Source organism: Columba livia, chromosome 28, assembly GCF_036013475.1.
Source record: "Columba livia isolate bColLiv1 breed racing homer chromosome 28, bColLiv1.pat.W.v2, whole genome shotgun sequence".
NCBI classification, from domain to species: Eukaryota; Metazoa; Chordata; class Aves; order Columbiformes; family Columbidae; genus Columba; species Columba livia.
The window spans coordinates 1,184,949-1,203,001 of NC_088629.1; the positions used below are offsets into that span (position 1 = coordinate 1,184,949).

Consider the following 18,053-nt stretch of genomic DNA (forward strand, 5'->3'; position numbering starts at 1 on the left):
GCCACCGAGGCGGGGGACAGGGCTGCGGGCGGCCCCCGCGCCGGCGACGGGCACCGGGGGGCTTGGGGACACACAGCTGTCCCCACAGCATGGCCCCGTGTCACCTTCACCGCAGCTCCCACCAGGGTGGGCCCCTTGGGGACATCTTTGCCCCGGTTGCTCCCCACCGGTTCTTGGTGCCGGGGGGGCATGCGGGAGCGGGGCAGGAAACGGGCCTGGAGGGGGGACAGGCAGGGACAAGTGGGGACACTCTAAATCAGTGGAGAGCCACAGCCCCCGCACCCCACAGCAGACATGGGGTGTCCCAGTCCCACCCAGAGCGAGGGGTGGAAGTGTTTTCGGGGGTCCACATTCCCAGAGTCCCCCCCAAGCACACGCAGCCAGTCGGGTGCTGCTCAGGTTTATTGGGGTGTCTGGGGCGGGTTCCAGCGCTGGGGGTTCAGCAGCTCTGTTGGCACAGGGTGACAAGTGGCCCTGGGTGGGGGGAGAGAGAAACGGGGTGAGCACCCAGTTACCAGCACCACAGATGCAGCGGCACCCCCCGAGCACTGTGGCCAGGCCCCTGTCACCCCCCAAGCACAACAGCTCCATCCCTGTCACCCCCCCAGGCCCCACAGCTCCATCCCTGTCACCCCCAAGCACAACAGCTCCATCCCTGTCACCCCCAAGCACAACAGCTCCATCCCTGTCACCCCCCCAGGCCCCACAGCTCCACCCCTGTCACCCCCAAGCACAACAGCTCCATCCCTGTCACCCCCAAGCACAACAGCTCCATCCCTGTCACCCCCCCAGGCCCCACAGCTCCATCCCTGTCACCCCCAAGCACAACAGCTCCATCCCTGTCACCCCCCCAGGCCCCACAGCTCCATCCCTGTCACCCCCCAAGCCCCACAGCTCCATCCCTGTCACCCCCCAAGCCCCACAGCTCCATCCCTGTCACCCCCCAAGCACAACAGCTCCATCCCTGTCACCCCCCCAAACACCATGGCCAGGACACTGTCTCCCCTACAAGCCCCACAGCTGAACCCTTGTCACCCCCAAACACGCCCGGGCTCCCCATCACCCTCCAAAGCACCACGGCTGGTCCCTTGGCACCCCCAGGAACACCCCGCTTGGGCCCCTGTCCCCCCCACCACGCACCAGGACAGGACACTCACCCATGGCGCAGGGCGGGCAGGGGGCACCGGGGGGTCCCGCGGCACCGGGGGGGCCCATTCCCTAATCCAGCAGCTGCCGGACGCACCAGCTGCAGAGCAGGAGGAAGACGCAGTCCCGCAGCAGCCGCAGCAGCCACGAGCCCAAGCGCAGCCCCAAGGACTCCCCGGAAGGTGCCGGCAGTGCCGCCGGCAACGCCACAGCTCTCACCGCTGGCCGCGCCACCGCCAGCCGCGCCGCTCGCCTCGGGGGACAAACCGCCGCGCTCCCAAAACGCCGCATGGCCGCGGAGGGACCAGCAGGGTCTGATGCAGCGGCGGTGACACCCGCGCGGCCCCGGCGAGCGCTGGAACCTGCTCCATTCTCTGCGCTTCAAAAGCCACAATAGCGGGGAGGGGACACGGCTTTTGTGTGCGCAGAGCTGCTGTCACCCCCCCGTCCCGCTCCCGCCAGAGCCCCGAGGTGCAGAGCCTGGCGGATTTGCTCAGCAGCCGGTTTATTCCATGTCACCTGGTTTATTCGGTGTCACCCCCGGCAGGGCCTTCACTGGCGGGACGTGCGCTCCTCTTCCTCGTTTTCCAGCTCGTAGGCAGCCCGGTACCGCTCCCGGCCCCGCGCGTCGGTGTAGCGCAGCGCCGGGTTCTTCACCGTGTTGGTCGCGCTCCCCAGGGATGTGTAGCTGTGGGTTTTTGGGGGGGAAGCGGCTGCAACACTCAGAGCCCCAAGCAGCACCGAGTGAAGGGGGGGACAGCCACACTCACCCCTTGTCGTAGAGGACGCAATAGGGGACAAAGAGCTTGCGCAGAAACTCCCAGATGTCCCGGTAGGTCCAGTCCTGCAAGTGGAATTGGGGAGGGGTTGATGCAGAGGTGCCCCCCAAGAGCACAGGGGTGAGTCAGCTGGTCCCCAGAGCCCCCCCGTGTTTGTCCCCAAGCGCAGGAAAAGCCCCCGGTGGGCAGGAATGAGTGAGGGCACCCAGGGCCACCCAACAGAGCAGGGGACGCTCCGAGGAGAGGGGGAATTGGAAGGGAACCCCCCAGGATGGTGGCAGATCAGTGCCAGCTTTGTCACCCTGTCCCCAGAGGCTGCGAAGGCCACGTACCAGCAAGGGGTTCACCCGCATGTAGCGGGGCCAGTCAGGGTCCGTGACGCACATGGGGGTCAGGGTGCGGGAATAGGGGTCGGTGCGGCGCGTCCCCATCAGAACGGCCTCCAGCTGCGGGCGCTGCTCCTTCAGCCGCGCCAGCGCCTCGCGGATGGATCCCTCCACGGTGCACAGCTGGATCCCGTACCTGCGCGGGCACGAGGGCCGGGAGCTGCCCGCACCGAGGCGGAGACGCCGCTCGTCCCGGCGCCGGGCGGCTCACCCGTCTGCGCCCCGTACCTCTGCACCGTGGCCTGGATGAACTGCTCCATTTCGGGGAAAGGGGACACGATGCGGATGTAAAGCACCTGCAGCTTCTCCTGCCTCGCCGGGTAGCGCCTGGGGAGAGACGCGGCGCAAACCAGGAGCTGGCAAAGTGCTCATTGCCCCGCAGCGGGGCAGGGGGGACCCCCAGGGACCCCCCATCCGGGTACCTCTGCACGGCGGCGTGGACAAGGTGCAGCAGCGCTGTGCAGTCCTTGCCCCCGTTGAAGCCCACGCAGAGCTGGGCCAGGCTGTAACGGTCCAAAGCCTCCTCGATGGTCCGCAGGGCCGCTGCCACCTTCTGCCCCAGGGCTGAGCCTGCTGGGAGGGGACGCTTGGTGGCTTTTCCCCAGGGCACCTCAGCCTGCGGGCACGGTTTGTGACCACACGCACCGCAAAGCCGGCACCGCAGCCAAGAGCCTGCACCGCCCCGAGGTGCGTGTCACAGATGGGACAGGGTTACTGTCCCGCTCTCACCTGCACAGGACTAAACTCGCAGTGGTGAAGCCTCAGCGCCCCTCAAGCCCCCCCAGTATATCAGAACACAGAAAAACTGCTCCAAACTGGTCTCCCCACTGCCCTGGAGGTGCGTGCAGCAGCCACGCCGCAATACCTGACTCAGCCAGGCCGTAAACCTCCACAGCTGCCGGCGAGACGCAATCCGTCACCAACGGCACCACGACGCCCGGTGGCAGCTTCTCCAGCAAGAAGCCGTGAGCTTCCTCCAGGTCCTGCTCTGACTCCGAGTCCAGCGTCAGCTTCACCCGGTAGTAGTTGCTGGCCCAGTCCGGGTAGGAGCCCAAGCTGACGCGGCCCTGGAAGGCGGCGTCGGTCTGGTCCAGCGCGGGCGCGATGAGGAGCTCGTCGGCCGCCACATAGACAGTGCGGGAGTAAAACTGCGTCCGCTCGCTGCGGAAAAGGTGGTTGAGGCCGTCCAGGGCGCGCTCCATCAGCGCCGGGATGCCGGGGAAGATGTAGACGTTGCGCACGCTGACCAGCGGGTACCTGAAGGTGCCGTCGGCGCCGTAGTTGAGGCGGGAGGACTCGGGGACGCGAGCCAGCTTCATCTCAGGGCACCGCGCCTCCGTCGCGCCGAAGAACTCGCGCACCAGGGCCACCAGCTCGGGGTGCGGGGTGACGCTCTCCCCGAACGCCCTGGCCACGGCCTCGAAGGTCACGTCGTCGTGCGTGGGGCCGATGCCCCCCGAGGTCAGCACGTAGGTGAAGCGGGCGGCGAAGGCGGCGACCTCCGCGGCGATGGCCTCCACCTCGTCGGGCACCACTGAGATCCGGGCCACCTTCACGCCCAGAGTGCGCAGCCGTTGGCACATGAAGAAGGAGTTCGTGTCCTGCGTGTGGCCCTGAGGGGACAGAGACACCGGTGACCGTGGGCCCGGGTGCAGGCCCCGGCCTACAGTAGGCCCCGGTTCGGGACCAGGGCCTGCCCGCGCCGCTCCGCCCCCCCCCCGCCCCGCACACCCAGCTCGCCCCCGGCCGCACCTTGAGGATCTCGTCGCCGATGACGATGATGCCGGCGGTGGCGGCGGAGCTGCGGGCCGCCGTGGGGCTGGCGGCCGCCATGAGGCGGGAGGCGACGGCTCCGCCCGCCCGCAGCGCCCCCCGCAGCGGCGCCCACATGGGCCCGGCCGCCCCGCACCAGGCCGCGAAACCACCCCGCGCTCTCATTGGCAGAGAGGCACGCCCGTCACAACGGCCTAGCCGCACGGATTGGCTAGGAGGCGGGACCTGCGCGGACGGAACCATCGCGGCGGGTGGTGCTCCCCCGCGGGTTTGTGACTGTGGATCCGCCCGGCAGGCGGGCGGCGACGACATGTGTGGCGCCCCGGGGCACCGGGAGCTCCGCCCACCCCCACCGGAGCTTCCCTTCCCCCAACTCCAGCATCTTTTCCAACCCCCAGGAGCCTCCCACCTCCTCCTAGGCACCGGAAGCAGCCCCCTAACCTACCCGGAGAAGCGGGGGCCGCCGCGGGGAAGCCCCCCCCCGTACCCTCCCGGTTACCGGGAACAGGACGGTACCACCCGGGCAGGACGCTCCGAGGCACCGACAGCCTGTCCCCCCCACCGCGTCCCCCCCCAAGCACGACAAACAGAGCCAGGAGCTCCCAAACACCCATTTATTGAAGCTTTGGAGCCCGTTCAGGCCCCGCGGTGGGAAGAGCCCCCCCATGCCGGGGCTGAGCCCCCGCCGCAGCGCCCAGACGGCACCGGGGGTCACGGGCCCAAACCGGGGCAAAAGCCCCCGGGGATGTCGAGGAGGAAGAGTCTCTCATAGCCCGGGTGGCGGGGGCTCCGGCAGCCCCTCACTTCTCCGGTTTCTTGGGCAGTGGCCGGCGGAAGAGCAAGATATGGGGCTCTGTGGGGGGAAAAAGGGGGTCAGGCCGGTTCTCCGTGCCCCCCCTCCCGGTGTCCCCGGTACCCCGGGCTCACCTGGCTCATGGATCATGTAGTGGACCCAGCCCTGGCTCTGCTGCACCCCCAGGTTCCGCCACTCGGTCTCCGACAGGAGGTGGGTCTTGGGCACCAGCTTCGCGATGTCCTTGGGCAGCATCACGTGCCTGGGGACCCCGCACCCTCAGCCGCCACCGGGACACCCCCGGTGCACCCCCCACACCGGGGAGCCCCTCTCTCCCCCCCCACTTCCCCCCGCACCTCCCGGGAACCGGGACACCCCCTGTCTCCTCCTCAGGGAGCCATTACCCAGACAACTCCACAGCCACCCCACCAGGGGGTCGTTCCCGGGACACCCTCCCGCTTGCCAAGCGGCCGTTACCGGGAGACCTCTCCCCACAGAGAGCCGTTACCGGGACAACCCGCTCTTACCGAGCGGCCCCCGCCGCACCGGGGAGCCGTTACTAACCCTCCTCCACCCCCCGGCGAGCCATTACGGACCCTCCCGCCCCACAGGGGGAGCCGTTAGCGGGCTTCCCCCCCACCACAGAGCCGTTACCGGGACACCCCGCCCTCCGCGCGCCCTTTCCCGCCCTCCGCGCGCCTTTCCCGCCTCCCAGCCGCTCCCAGGCCCCCCGCCTCACCGGTACTCAAACTCCTCGTCATCGTATTTGTCCGAATAGTAGATCTGCTTGTGCGCCATCCCGGCGGGCCGCCCCCTTCCCGGCAGCCCCCGCCGCGCCCCTCGCTCAGCGCCCCCACCGGGCCGTTCGCTGCCCCAGCCCCCCCGGCGGCTCTTTCAAACGCCGCCGCCCCGCGCTCCCATTGGCCAGCGACCCAGCGCGGGCCGCGCGTCACGGGGCGGGGACAGAGCCGATTGGTCCGCGCTCACGTAGCGGGGAAGGGCCGCCGCGGTGCTTTCCCGCGAGTTGGGCGCGGGTTGTGATTGGGCCTCGCTCGTCATGTGACGGGGGCGCGGTGAGGCCGCTCAGGAGGGTGTGGGCCGGAAGTGAGTGGCGGTGCGGCGGGGGGAGCGCGGGCGGTGCGGGCGCCGCGGCCGCCGGGACCGGAGGAGGAACGGACGCGAGACCCATGGTGCCCCGGTGAGCGCGCGGGCCGCCCCGGGGCGGGGGGGAGCCGGCGGAGGGGTCGGCGCGGCCTGCACTGTTCTGTGGGAGCGGCCGGGCCGTGCGGGAGCCCCGGGGGCGGCGCAGGCCGCGGGTCCCGGGGCGGGTGAGGCCCCGCGGCGGTGGTGCCGCCGGGACTGAGGCCTCGCCGCTCGCCGGGGCGCATCGTTCGTCGGCCGCTACTTTCTGTGGAGTGAGCGGGAGGTCCCGCCGCAACCGCCCACGGTCCTGCGGGGACCGGGCCGCCCTTTCCCGGTAACGGAACTGGGCGCTCGGGGCCCTCCCCGGTGCCAGTGCCGGGCTGTGCCAACCGCTCAGTTGTCTCCAGCTCTCGGGGCGCCTCCGGTGCCCTGAACCCCCGTGCCCGGTGTGGCGGTGTCACTGGGGCCCCTCGCTGTGCTCCGGTTTGTGTCACCGTGTCCCCGCGGCTCCGGGACGTCGTGCTGGGGTGGGAGGTTGGGCAGGAGGGACACGGGCAGGGCCTGGGGACACCCCCGGGACCCCACATTGCTGTGACCCCCTCAGCGCTGGGGCACCGGTTGGGTTCTGGGGCCTCCCCGCTTCCCGTCTGCACCGTGATGCTTCAGAGTGGAAAACATCCAGAGCGCGTATAGAAACCATAGACATTCTCCCTTATAGACCTTTCCGTCCTCGTGACAGCGCGTTGTGTCCGTCTGTCATGGGCTTCTCCAGCTGGACCCGGGGACACCCAGACGTGGGGTTTGAGGAAACACCCCCGGGCTGGCGCTGCGGGAGCCGGGGACAAAGGGCGGCGCTCGGCCGCGCTCCCCGGAGCCGCCCGCTTGGTTCCCGAGGGGTCAAAGTCACCGTTTCTTCCCGGGTTTGCGCATCCCCCGCAGCCCTTTGGGGGAGCTGGGCCGCCTGCGCCCCCGCAGCTATGCTGGGCAGCGTCCCCTCCCCGGGGGGGACACAATGGGACTTGGGGGTCCCGATTCTTCCCCCCTGGCATCCCAAGGGTGTTGGCGTCACCTTTGCGCGGCGCTTGCTCTTCGTTATCTCGCTGCCTCCCCGGTTAATCAAATCAGCGCCCGCCTGGGCTCCGGCTGGCTTCCCGGGGCCCAGATAAGGATGTGATGGCTGCGAGGACGTAAATCGCGGTCGCTGCCCGGTAACCGGCCCTCACGGCATCTCCCGGGGGCGGGATGGGCAGCGGCTCCGGCTTCTCTCACCGTGTTTTCCCCTCACAAACCCCCAGCCCCGTTGGTTCCGTTCTCGTCGCATCTTTCCTCCCTTCTCCGCCGCTCCCCTGTTTGGTGTGGCCGGCTGGGCGCTGGTTTTGGGGCAGGAATCGGCTCCGGCACTGGTCTTGGCTCACAGAGCAACTCGTGGTCAGCGACACCGGCGCAGAGCCGGTTCACCCCCGTTGTCCACGCCACCCCGGCTCCGTCCCGGCTTCCCCGGCTCCCTGGGCAGCCGTTCCCACCGCACGGCCCGCGGTTAGCGCGGAGGAGCGGGCGCTTTGCCCCCGGGCACCGAAGCCAGCGCCGCGGCAGGGACAGGGCCGCCCTAACTCCCTGTTTGTCCCCGCACCGCAGGTGGCAGCGCCGGAGCGGAGCGGCCGCGCGGTTCGGTTCCCCACCCTCCGCCGAACGATGGAGTACGTGGTAAGGACTTCGGTGGAGGGCTGGCTGGCTTCGGTGGTGGATCCTGCCTCCCTTTTCTCCCCGCCGGCATCTCCCGGCCACACCAGCTGAGGTTTCACGCAGGGATATGGCGCCGCCGCCGCGACGTTTGGGGCGGAAAGCTGGATTTGAGGGGTTTTCCTTGTCTTGCTGGCGAGCGGAGGGGTTTCTCTGGTCCCAAACGAGGTGTCTACGTGCGGCAGCGGCCGCTCCTCGCTTGCCAAACCGCCGGCGTGTTCCAGGTCTCTGACTCAGCTCCCGGTTTGTGTTTCCTGGGAGGACGTGGGGCGCTTGGCCCCGGAACGAGGCCCCGAGCGTCCCCTCCTCTTCCTCGCCTGGGGCTGCGCACCAAGTCCCAGCCCCGGGTGGCCCAAAGTGGCCCGTGTCCCTCTCCCGGGGACAACGCGGTGGTGCCGGGACGTGGCCCAGGGGGTTGTTTTGGCTGCTCCCTCAGCCTCTTGTTCTGGATGTGTCTCAGTTTGTCCTCTGCGCCCCTCGGGAAGGTGTTTCTGTCACCCTGGGGTGGCACTTTTGGTCTGTGAGGTTTGGGGGTGACAACACGGCTTGTCCCCGGCTGGCGCGCGGTGACGTGGGCCGACTGGCCTGGGGAGAATCTGATAAAATCAGACATTATTCCATTTTATAAAGCAGAAGGCTGAGCGGGGGGGCTGCGGCTCCCGGCTTTGCCACTCGTTGCGGTGACAACCTGGCCCCCGGGGTGACGGGAAGGGGACAAGGAGCCCCCCCGCTGCCCAATTCCCTCCTGCTTTTATCCCAACCGGCTTCCTGGCTCCCCCGGCCCCGGGTTTCCTGCTTTTCTTCGGAGCGGTGACGGGAAGGTCACCGCGCCGAGGGGCCCGTGCCGGGGACCGGGCGCTTCGAGGGACACCGGCTCCTCACCCGCGGGACCGCGGCGGCACCGGCGGCTGAGGTGGGGTTGGTGTTGGTGTTGTGCGCGTGGCCGGGGCGATGCGCCGGTGACGGACACTGAGGAGCGCAGCCACTTGTGCCGTGGGGGATGCCGTGTCCCCGCGTCTCGGTCCTCGTGCTATGGGGACTGCCACGTTCGTGTCCTCGTCCCTGTGCTGTGGGTGCTGCTGTGTCCCTGTCCTTGTGCCGTGGGCGCTGCCGTGTCTCCGTCCCCCTGTCCCCATGCTGTGGGTGCTGCTGTGTCTCTGTCCCCCTGTCCCTGTGTCGTGGGGGCTGCCCTGACCCTGTGTCCCTGTCGCCCTGTCCCTGTGTCTCTGTCCCCATGCTGTGGGGGCTGCCCTGTCCCCCTGTCCCTGTCCCTGTGTCGTGGGGGCTGCCCTGTCCCTGTGTCTCTGTCCCTGTGTCATGGGGGCTGCCATGTCCCTGTCCCCCTGTCCCTGTGTCCCTGTGTCATGGGGGCTGCCATGTCTCTGTCCCCCTGTCCCTGTGTCTCTGTCCCCCTGTCCCTGTGTCTCTGTCCCCCTGTCCCTGTGTCTCTGTCCCCCTGTCACTGTGTCCCTGTCCCCCTGTCCCTGTGTCTCTGTCCCCATGCCGTGGGGGCTGCCGTGTCCCTGTCCCCGTGTCGTGGGAGCTGCCGTGTCCCCGTCCCCATCCCCGCGCTTGGGGAGCACCATGAGCACCCACAGCGGGTGCCGCAGGGAGAGCCGGTCCCTTGGCTTGAATTCACCCGCTTTAGGCTCAGTGGCCGGTTTTACCGTGAAGGGCTTGGGCGCCGGGGGGTGCCCGGAACCCCCGTTCTGCCCACGGGACGCGGCGGATGGTGCCGTGGGGGCTGCGGATGATACCGTGGGGAGCGGCGCGGTCGCTCCATCGAGGACGGGGACGTTGGCCGTGCCCCGACCCCCCCACCTGAAGGTGGGGGCTCTGCCCGCCCCCCGGCCCCCTCTGCCCGCCCAGCCCGTAGCTCCGCCCGTGACCTTGATTCTTCTGCTCCACATAAGCGCAGGGTCCCCACCCCTCGCCGGGAGCCCGTGAGTCAGCACCGGCCCTTCCCGGTACCGTTACCGGCAGCCGCTTACCCTCCTCTCCCGGGAGCAGCCGCCGCGATGCCGGGAAGCAGCAATTAGCAGCAATTAACCGCTTCTCCCGCCCGGGGGGAGCGCCCCGGCGGACACCCCACCTGCATCCCGCTCCGCGCATCCTCCTCTTCCTCCCGCCGCCGCCTGGATGTCCCACCGGCAGCACCGCGGTGGCGCTCCCCCGGCACAGCCAACGGCGGCTGCCCGGTGCCGGCACGTGGGTCGCGTTGGCTTCGGCGCAGCCGCCTCGTCCCAGGGCTTGAAATATTGCTGGGTCTGATTTCTTCTTGGCTCGGGGATCTCCAAGCGGGGGCGCGGCGCGCTGAGCCCCCCGCCCCCCGCCCCGCGCCGGCGTCACCGCGGCCCCGTTTCCTCGCCGCTCTCCGTCTGACCGGATCCGCGCTGACGCCGCTCGCCATCGATCGAGCCCCCGGGGCTGGTTCTTCCTCCCGCCACAGCCATGCCGGAGCTCGGCCGAGCGTTTTGCCGAGGTTTCTGCTCGGGGGTGGCTCCTCGGTGGCCGCGGGCGCTTGCACTCGCCGCGGGGCCACCGTGAGACCCCACCGGGTGCCCCCCGCCCTGAAACGGGCCCATCGTGGCTCTTCTCACCATGGATCTCCTGCAGAAGAGCAAATACAGCCACCTGCGGAACGAGTCCGTCTCCTCCGCCGAGGAGGCCGCGGGGGTCCCGGTGTCACCGGCGGAGTCCCCATCCCCGTCCCTCGCCGCCCCGGCGCCTCTCGGGGAGCTGTCACCCGAACCGGAGGACAGTCCCACCACCTTCTGCTCCTTCTTCCCCAAAATGGCCAACCTGAAGCTCTCCAACCCCGCCAACCTCCTCAATTTGAGGGGCTCCTCCTCGCTCGGCGGCGACGACACCCGGTGTCCCCCCGGTGTGACGCCGGGGGGGACCGCCGGCACGGATTCACCGGGCCCCGTCGCTGTTTGTCCCCAGGATATGAACAAGCTGAGCTGCGGGAAGAAGACGCGGGTGGAAGGCGGCCAGCTGGGGGGCGACGAATGGACCCGCCACGGCAGCTTCGTCAATAAGCCCACGCGCGGGTGGCTGCACCCCGATGACAAGGTCATGGGCCCCGGGGTGTCCTACCACGTCCGGGTGAGTCCGGGGGGGTCCGGAGTGGGCGGGAAGGGTCACAATGTGCATTTGGGGTGTTCCTTGAGGTGGGTGGTGGGATTCTCGGGGGGTTCGGGGTTGTGAGCTGGTCCGGGGGGGGTGCTGACCCTGTTCTTCTTTGCCCCCCCATCAGTACATGGGCTGTGTTGAAGTGCTCCAGTCCATGAGGGCGCTGGATTTCAACACCAGGACACAGGTCACCAGGTGAGCTGCTGCTTTTTGGGGGGGTCCGAGCCCTGCGTGAGCCCCCGGGGGGTATTTTGGGGGTGGGACAGCTGCATTCCCCACCCCCCCACCCCGGTGCTTCCCCTTTGTCGCCCTGTCCCTCTGCGCCCATCCCCATGTCCTCAGCTCTATGGTTGGGAAGGGAGAATGCACTGGGGGGGCCACATTGACATCCCACTGTGTGCCCCCCCAGGGAGGCCATTGGGCTGGTGTGCGAGGCCGTGCCCGGTGCCAAGGGAGCCGTGAGGAGGAGGAAGGTGAGGGGGTGTTGGGGCTCTCATCTCCCACCGCGCGCGGTGCCGCCTGTTTTTACCGGGGGGGGCGCGGCAAGACGTGCCCCATCCCCACCATTTGTGCCCCCCCCGCCAGCCCTGCGGCCGCTCCCTCAACTCCATCCTGGGCAAGAGCAACCTCAAGTTTGCCGGCATGGCCATCACCTTGACCATCTCCACCAGCAGCCTCAACCTCATGGCCACCGACTGCAAGCAGGTGAGCCCCCAAACCCTGAGCCCGGCTTAGCCGCCCTTCCCCGGCCGCGTCACCCGGTGGCATAACCAGGATGCAAATTTGGCACCAAGTGGCTCGTTAGGAGCAGATTTGGTATGTAATTTTGTATCTGGTGCGCTTTGTTCCGGCTCGGTGATAAACAACATCTCGTCTCTGTGTGCCACAATCCGGCTTCTTTCGCACAGCGGGTATCAGAACCCTGTTTTGGGGCAAAAATCCATCCTAAATTATCAATGTGATCTAATTAATGTTCTTCACAGCAGAAAAAGTGTTACCGAGTAGGGAAAACTTGTCTCCCCAGCTCGTTCTTAACAATTCTCTGGGTTTGATACAATACATCGAAGGGGGGTCAATGTTCCCCTTATGGGGAAACTTCCATATGGTTCCTTAGAAACAAAACTCAGACACACATAGTGACTTTTTACAATAAGATACCGCTGTTACCCAAATGCACTACAAAACAAGTTAAAACAAGTTTCAATTGAAGTTTCAAGATACAGGACTTACAAAGCAATTTTACAAAAGGCTGATTTAATTAACCTTAATTAACGTCGCCTGGTTTTGACGCCGCTCTCGGTGGCCTCAAGTTGTTTTCGCGGTGGCTGATAACGAGGGTTTGCCTTGCAGATCATCGCCAACCACCACATGCAGTCCATCTCCTTCGCGTCGGGGGGAGACCCGGTGAGTACGTGGGGGTCACACGTGCCCCGTGCCGCGATCCGGCGCCTCTCGGGCGCCCCGTTCCCGTCTCACGCCGGCGTCTCGCCCGCAGGACACGGCCGAGTACGTCGCCTATGTTGCCAAAGACCCCGTGAATCAGAGAGGTGAGGCTGCTCCCTTTTCCTTGTGACAAAGCCCTCGAGGTGCTGGAGAGAAGGGAAGGGAGCTGGTGAGGGGCTGGAGCACAATGTGATGGAGACTGAGGGACCGGGGGAAACGGCCTCAAGTTGCGCCAGGGGAGGGTGAGGGTGGAAATTTGGGGTGATTTCTCCCCAAAGGGCTGTGGGTGTTGAACAGGCTGCCCAGGGCAGTGCTGGAGTCGCCATCCTGGAGGGGTTGAACACACAGATGAGGTTCTCAGGACATGTTCAGCACCAGCGGTGGGTTATGGTTGGACTCCATGATCGTGAGGGTCTTGTCCCACCAAAACTGTGATTCTGTGATCATGGAAGGGTTTGGGTTGGGAGGGACCTTCAAAGAGCATCTCGTCATGGGCAGGGACATCTCCAACCAGACCAGGGACATCCAACCAGACCAGGGACATCTCCAACCAGACCAGGGACATCTCCAACCAGACCAGGGACATCTCCAACCAGACCAGGGACATCTCCAACCAGACCAGGGACATCTCCAACAGACCAGGGACATCTCCAACCAGACCAGGGACATCTCCAACCAGACCAGGTTGCTCAGAGCCACATCCAACCTGACTCTGGATGTTCTCAGGGGTGGTTCATCCACCACCTCTCTGGGCAACCTGGGCCAGGGTCTCCCCACCCTCAGCATCACAAATGGAGTTTGGAGATGGGATCTTGGGGGTGATTTCTCCCCAAAGGGCTGTGGGTGTTGAACAGGCTGCCCAGGGCAGTGCTGGAGTCGCCGTCCTGGAGGGGTTGAACACACAGATGAGGTTCTCAGGGACACGGGTGGGTTGACGCTTGGACTCGATCTCCAAGCTCTGTTCCATCCCAAATGATTCTGTGCCTCCACGTTTAGGCGCAGCTCAGCATGGCAGGTAGGGACTGGGGTGCGCAGGGTGGGTTGTGGGGGTGCAGAACCCGACGCTGGGGGTTCCCCACTCCCATCCCGTGTTCCCCCCCCCAGCCTGTCACATCCTGGAGTGTCCCGAGGGGCTGGCGCAGGACGTGATCAGCACCATCGGCCAGGCCTTCGAGCTGCGCTTCAAACAGTACCTGAAGAACCCCCCGAAGCTCGTGACGCCCCACGACAGGTACGGGCAGGGGGGAAGGTGTGGGGGTGTCCCAAATGGGTCTTGGCCGGGGTCGCAGCTCACCCGTGCCCTCCCCCCCAGGATGGCGGGGTTTGACGGCTCCGCCTGGGACGAGGAGGAGGAGGAACCGGCCCCGGATCATCAATACTACAACGATTTCCCCGGCAAGGAGCCCCCCATCGGGGGGGTCGTGGACATGCGGCTGCGGGACGGGGCCGCTCAGACCCCCAATCATTTGGGGGCCACGCTGGTGAGGCTCTGGGGGCGGCCACGTTGCAAGGGGGGGACATAGGGACTATAGTTGGGTTGTGGGCTCTTCAGGTTGTTCCATGAGAGCTGTGGCACGTGTCCCCCGGCACCTCTATTGGCGCTGGGGGGACATGGAGGGGATTGGGGCTCATTGTCCCTCTCCCCGCAGCCCGTCGGTCAACCGTCCGCCGGGGACTACGACCCGCGGAAGCCACACGCTCCCACCCAAGGTAACGCGGCAAACGTCACCGGTCCCCGTCTGCTTCCCGCACGCCAAAACCCTTCACCGGCGGGTGCCGGAGCGCGGCTATTGACGGTGCTTTTGGCTGCAGGGAGAGAGAAATTCCCGGCTGCGGCGGGGGCCACCGGCCGCTCCGATCTGTTCGACGACCCGTCCTACGTCAACGTGCAGAACGTGGACAAGACGCGCCAAACGCCGGCTGCCGGCAGCGCCACGGCCAACGGCAGCGCCCAGAGGGACCTTTTTGACATGAGTGAGCGCGGCGGCGCCCGCGGCGGCGCGCGGGCTGGGGGTGGGTGCTCGCGGCGTCCATCCCAACCCCCCGTTTGCCCCTCTCGCCCCGCAGAGCCCTTCGAGGACGCCCTGCGCGCCCCCCCGGCCGCGGGGCTGCCGCCGGCGCAGGTGGTGGCGTCCATGGAGGAGCAGCTGCGCCGCGAGCCCTGGTACCACGGCAAGATGAACCGCAAAGACGCCGAGAAGCTGCTGAAGGTCAACGGCGATTTCTTGGTGCGGGAGAGCACGACGACCCCCGGGCAGTACGTGCTGACGGGTTTGCAGGGGGGGCAGCCCAAACATCTGCTGCTCGTCGACCCCGAGGGAGTGGTGAGTGCGGGGGGACACGCGGCCACAGGGGTGTTTTGTTTCCTCGGGGGGAGCGCTGCACCCCAGCCCCAAAACTCAGTGGTTTTGCCATCAGTGGCCACTAAAGTGTCCCCTCTTTGTCCCCCCCCGCCAGGTGAGGACGAAAGATCATCGTTTTGAGAGCGTGAGCCACCTCATCAGCTACCACATGGACAATCACCTGCCCATCATCTCTGCCGGCAGCGAGATGTGCCTGCAGCAGCCGGTGGAGAGGAGACTGTGAGCGCCCCGGGGGGGCCCCGGCGTCCAGCCCCCCCCGCGCCCCCCAGCTCCGCTCCCCGCCCCACGGAGCCCCCGGGACTCCCCGCCGGGTGCTGCGCCCGGGACTGAGCGAGGACGGGGCTGGGGACGGGGTTTGTCCCCCCGAGTTTGCGGCGGGGAGCGCGGGGGGGGCTGTTTGTGCCAAAGCCCCCCCCGACTTTCTCCCAGCTCCAGCCTTTGCACAGCTCCTACCAAAACCCGGTGCCGCGGCCGCTCTCCCGCTCACCGGCTCGGCCTGGGGGGGTGGCGGGGCCGGATCCCCCCCTGAGCCACGGTGGGGGGGACACTCGGGCCTCGTCCCCAGGCCGGGGGGGCTCCCCCAAGCACAAGGCTCGGCCGGCCCCGCACCGACTGTACCCGGTCACTTTACGTGTTAACTCTGTGCCTTGACCCCCGCAGGTCCCACACTCTTATGCAATTTTGGGGTGGGGGGGAAATGGGGGCAGAACCCCCCGCCTTTAATCCCAACCCCCTCTGTGCCCCTTCCTGGGACTGTGTCCCCTCCCTGCCCCCCCCGGGGTCCCGGTGGGGCACGGTTGGCTCCGGTAGCCCCGGGGGGGCGGCGGGAGGGTCCCCCTTTGCATGCCCCGTGTTACCCCCCCCCCCCCAAGCCAAAGCCCCTCGCAGCCCCGCCCCCCCCAGGCCCTGCTATACCAAAGGAACCGGCGGTTGGTATTAAAGTTGGTATTTCTCTAGGCCGTGGCTGGTGTGACGCGGGGGGGACACACACACCGGGGGGGGACACCGGGGACACGCCGCCACCCCCCTCCCCAGGACATCAGCGTCGCCTCCGCGATCGCCAAACGGTTTTTTCCCCCCCCCGCCTTACCCCCGTTGGGCCTTCAATATGGTCCGCCCCGCTCTCCCCTACGCGCGCTGCACATGGTTCGCCCCACTGTGTAGTTGGTGTCCCCCCCCCCCCCTCCCGGGCGCTTGGTTCCTCCGGCTGCCCCCCCCCCCCCATAGCGAGCTGCACTTAGTCCGCCCCAACGCTCGCCCCGCCCCTCGCGCGGTGATTGGCCCCGCGCGGGTTCCGGTTCCGGTTGGCGGCGCGGCGGAGGCGGCGGCGGGGCCATGGCGGGCGCGCTGTGAGGCCATGGCGGCCCCGCACGCAGAGAAGCTGGACGGAGGCGTCCCGGCCCCGCCGCCCCCGCCGGGGCCCCCGCACCCCGCGGGCAGCGCCGCTACCGGCGGGCCCGGCCGGAAGCAGGGGAAGGCAGGTGAGAGCGGGCGACCGGACGGGGCGGCGGGAACCGGGCGTTGTTGCCGCCGCCGCCGCCTCGGTTGACGCCTGTCCCGCTTGTCCCCGCAGGGCTGCAGATGAAGAGCCCCGAGAAGAAGCGCCGCAAGTCCAACACGCAGGTAGGGCCGGGCCCCGCGGGCTCCGGGTGTTCCCGGTAGCGGTTACCGGGGGGCGGCCCGCAGCCCTGACCGCCGCTTTCTCCCCGCAGGGCCCCGCTTATTCGCACCTCTCGGAGTTCGCCCCGCCGCCCACCCCCATGGTGGATCACCTGGTGGCCTCCAACCCCTTCGAGGATGATTTCGGAGCCCCCAAAGTGGGGGCGGCCCCCGCCCCGTTCCTGGGCAGCCCCGTTCCCTTCGGCGGCTTCCGCCTCCAGAGCGGGATGTCCCCGCAGGTGCCTCCCGGTTACGGCGGGGGCCCCCAGGCCCTGCGGAGGCAGCCGCCCCCTCCCTTCCCCCCCGGGCAGATGGGCCCCGCGTTCAGCATGGGCCCCCAGAACCCCAGCTACGTGCAGCCGGGCGGGATGAGCTTCCCCGGGCAGCCCTTCGGCCAGAGCTTCAGCCCCCCCGCGGGGCAGCTCCTGCAGGGGCCGGTCGGCGGCTTCGGGCCCATGATTTCCCCCACCATGGGGCAACCCCCACGGGGGGACATGGGCCCCGGGCCGGCTCTGAACCCCCCGGGGGGCCCGGGGGTGGCTCAGCGTTTCAACCAACCCGCCAACCTCTTTGGACAGTCGCCCATGGGGCGCCCCGGGCAGAACGTGCCCCCGCTGCCCCCCACCGCCAGCCCGTTCCCCGGCGCCGATCCCGGCTTTACCGGCGCTGGCACCGAGGAGGGCGGCAAGAACCTCAACCCCCCGCCCAGCACCTTCGCGCAGGAGCAGCACTCGGGCTCCCCCGCCGCCGTTAACGGCGCTCAGCCCGGCTTCCCCGCCGCCAGCGCCGCCCGCGGTACCGGCACCCCGGAGACCAGCAGCCTCCCGCCGCCTCCCCCCGGTAAAACCGCGGGCGGTTCGGGTCACCAACCCCCCCCGGGGCTCGTGTACCCGTGCGGCGCTTGTCGCAACGAGGTGAACGACGACCAGGACGCCATTCTGTGCGAAGCCTCGTGCCAGAAGTGGTTCCACCGGGAGTGCACGGGGATGACGGAGAACGCCTACGGGCTGCTCACCACCGAGGCCTCGGCCGTCTGGGCCTGCGACTTCTGCCTCAAGACCAAGGAGATCCAGTCGGTTTACGTGCGGGAGGCCATGGGACAGTTGGTGGCCGCCAACGACGGCTGAGCTGCCGCTTCCCCGCCGATTTAGGACCAAATCCCCCCTTTCTTGGTTGTTTTTTGCCCGCCCCCCTTGCACGGCACCGGCTGCTGGTGCAGGTTCCAGGCTGTGCCGTGCAGGGGAGGCTGCGGTCCCGGTTCACCGGTTCCTGGCCCCTCCACCCCGGTTCTGCCTGTTTTGGTGGTTGACGGGGGACAATCTGGTTGTCACCATGACTCCCCCCCGCCACGGGGCTGTGCTGTGGTCCCGGTGCCCGTTGTCACACGGGGCCATCCCGGTGCACCCCGTGTCCCCCCCTCCCGGTGCTGGGGATGGTCCCGGTGCACCCCGTGTCCCCCCCTCCTGGTGCTGGGGATGGTCCCGGTGTCATTGTCCGTCACCCCCGGTGCTGGGGATGGTCCCGGTGCTCCCCGTGTCCCCCCCACCCGGTGCCGGGGATGGTCCCGGTGTCATTGTCCGTTCCCCCCGCCCCGTTTTAACGGATCGTTAATGGAAACTTTTGTACCGTCGCTATAAACCTCTCAAACCCGCCTGTCCGTGTCTGGCTCCGCTCCCACCGGGGATGGGATGGG

General features: G+C 68.1%; 4 protein-coding genes and 1 long non-coding RNA gene across 11 annotated transcripts; 2 read left to right on the forward strand and 3 right to left on the reverse strand.

Annotated features, from left to right (window-relative positions):
- Positions 1–384: 384 nt before the first annotated feature.
- Positions 385–4,411, reverse strand: FLAD1 (flavin adenine dinucleotide synthetase 1). Of its 5 annotated transcripts, none has more exons than XM_065043044.1 (9): positions 4,064–4,411; positions 3,177–3,924; positions 2,734–2,884; positions 2,540–2,638; positions 2,258–2,447; positions 1,917–1,990; positions 1,666–1,834; positions 1,158–1,246; positions 385–474 (listed from the first exon to the last, which is right to left on the reverse strand). In XM_065043044.1, exons 1-7 carry the CDS (start codon positions 4,394–4,396, stop codon positions 1,699–1,701), a joined length of 1,731 nt encoding a protein of 576 aa, XP_064899116.1. In that variant the 5' UTR covers positions 4,397–4,411; the 3' UTR covers positions 385–474; positions 1,158–1,246; positions 1,666–1,698. The 5 variants fall into 5 exon arrangements, with proteins under 5 accessions (XP_064899116.1, XP_064899115.1, XP_064899118.1 ...); XM_065043043.1 differs by having other exon boundaries at positions 1,158–1,525; XM_065043046.1 differs by having other exon boundaries at positions 1,158–1,834; positions 2,734–2,881.
- Positions 4,412–4,684: 273 nt separating this feature from the next.
- CKS1B (CDC28 protein kinase regulatory subunit 1B) lies at positions 4,685–5,782 on the reverse strand. Its single transcript, XM_065043192.1, has 3 exons — positions 5,617–5,782; positions 5,012–5,139; positions 4,685–4,937 (listed from the first exon to the last, which is right to left on the reverse strand). The coding sequence occupies exons 1-3, from the start codon at positions 5,673–5,675 to the stop codon at positions 4,885–4,887; spliced, it is 240 nt and encodes a 79-aa protein (XP_064899264.1). The 5' UTR covers positions 5,676–5,782; the 3' UTR covers positions 4,685–4,884.
- Positions 5,783–5,923: 141 nt separating this feature from the next.
- Positions 5,924–15,657, forward strand: SHC1 (SHC adaptor protein 1). 3 transcript variants are annotated; one of them, XM_065043034.1, is made up of 14 exons: positions 5,942–6,075; positions 7,656–7,724; positions 10,707–10,868; positions 11,020–11,090; positions 11,305–11,368; positions 11,481–11,600; positions 12,246–12,299; positions 12,391–12,442; positions 13,443–13,569; positions 13,651–13,819; positions 13,988–14,048; positions 14,151–14,312; positions 14,406–14,662; positions 14,796–15,657. In XM_065043034.1, exons 2-14 carry the CDS (start codon positions 7,713–7,715, stop codon positions 14,922–14,924), a joined length of 1,440 nt encoding a protein of 479 aa, XP_064899106.1. In that variant the 5' UTR covers positions 5,942–6,075; positions 7,656–7,712; the 3' UTR covers positions 14,925–15,657. The 3 variants fall into 3 exon arrangements, with proteins under 3 accessions (XP_064899107.1, XP_064899106.1, XP_064899105.1); XM_065043035.1 differs by lacking the exon at positions 7,656–7,724 and having other exon boundaries at positions 5,924–6,075; XM_065043033.1 differs by lacking the exons at positions 5,942–6,075; positions 7,656–7,724 and having other exon boundaries at positions 9,683–10,868.
- On the reverse strand, positions 12,033–15,878 carry LOC135576602 (uncharacterized). Its single transcript, XR_010468399.1, has 2 exons — positions 15,792–15,878; positions 12,033–12,484 (listed from the first exon to the last, which is right to left on the reverse strand). It is a non-coding gene; the product is annotated as an uncharacterized LOC135576602 (long non-coding RNA).
- Positions 15,795–18,011, forward strand: PYGO2 (pygopus family PHD finger 2). Its single transcript, XM_065043060.1, has 3 exons — positions 15,795–16,182; positions 16,275–16,324; positions 16,414–18,011. The coding sequence occupies exons 1-3, from the start codon at positions 15,810–15,812 to the stop codon at positions 17,485–17,487; spliced, it is 1,497 nt and encodes a 498-aa protein (XP_064899132.1). The 5' UTR covers positions 15,795–15,809; the 3' UTR covers positions 17,488–18,011.
- The last annotated feature ends 42 nt before the right edge of the window (positions 18,012–18,053 follow it).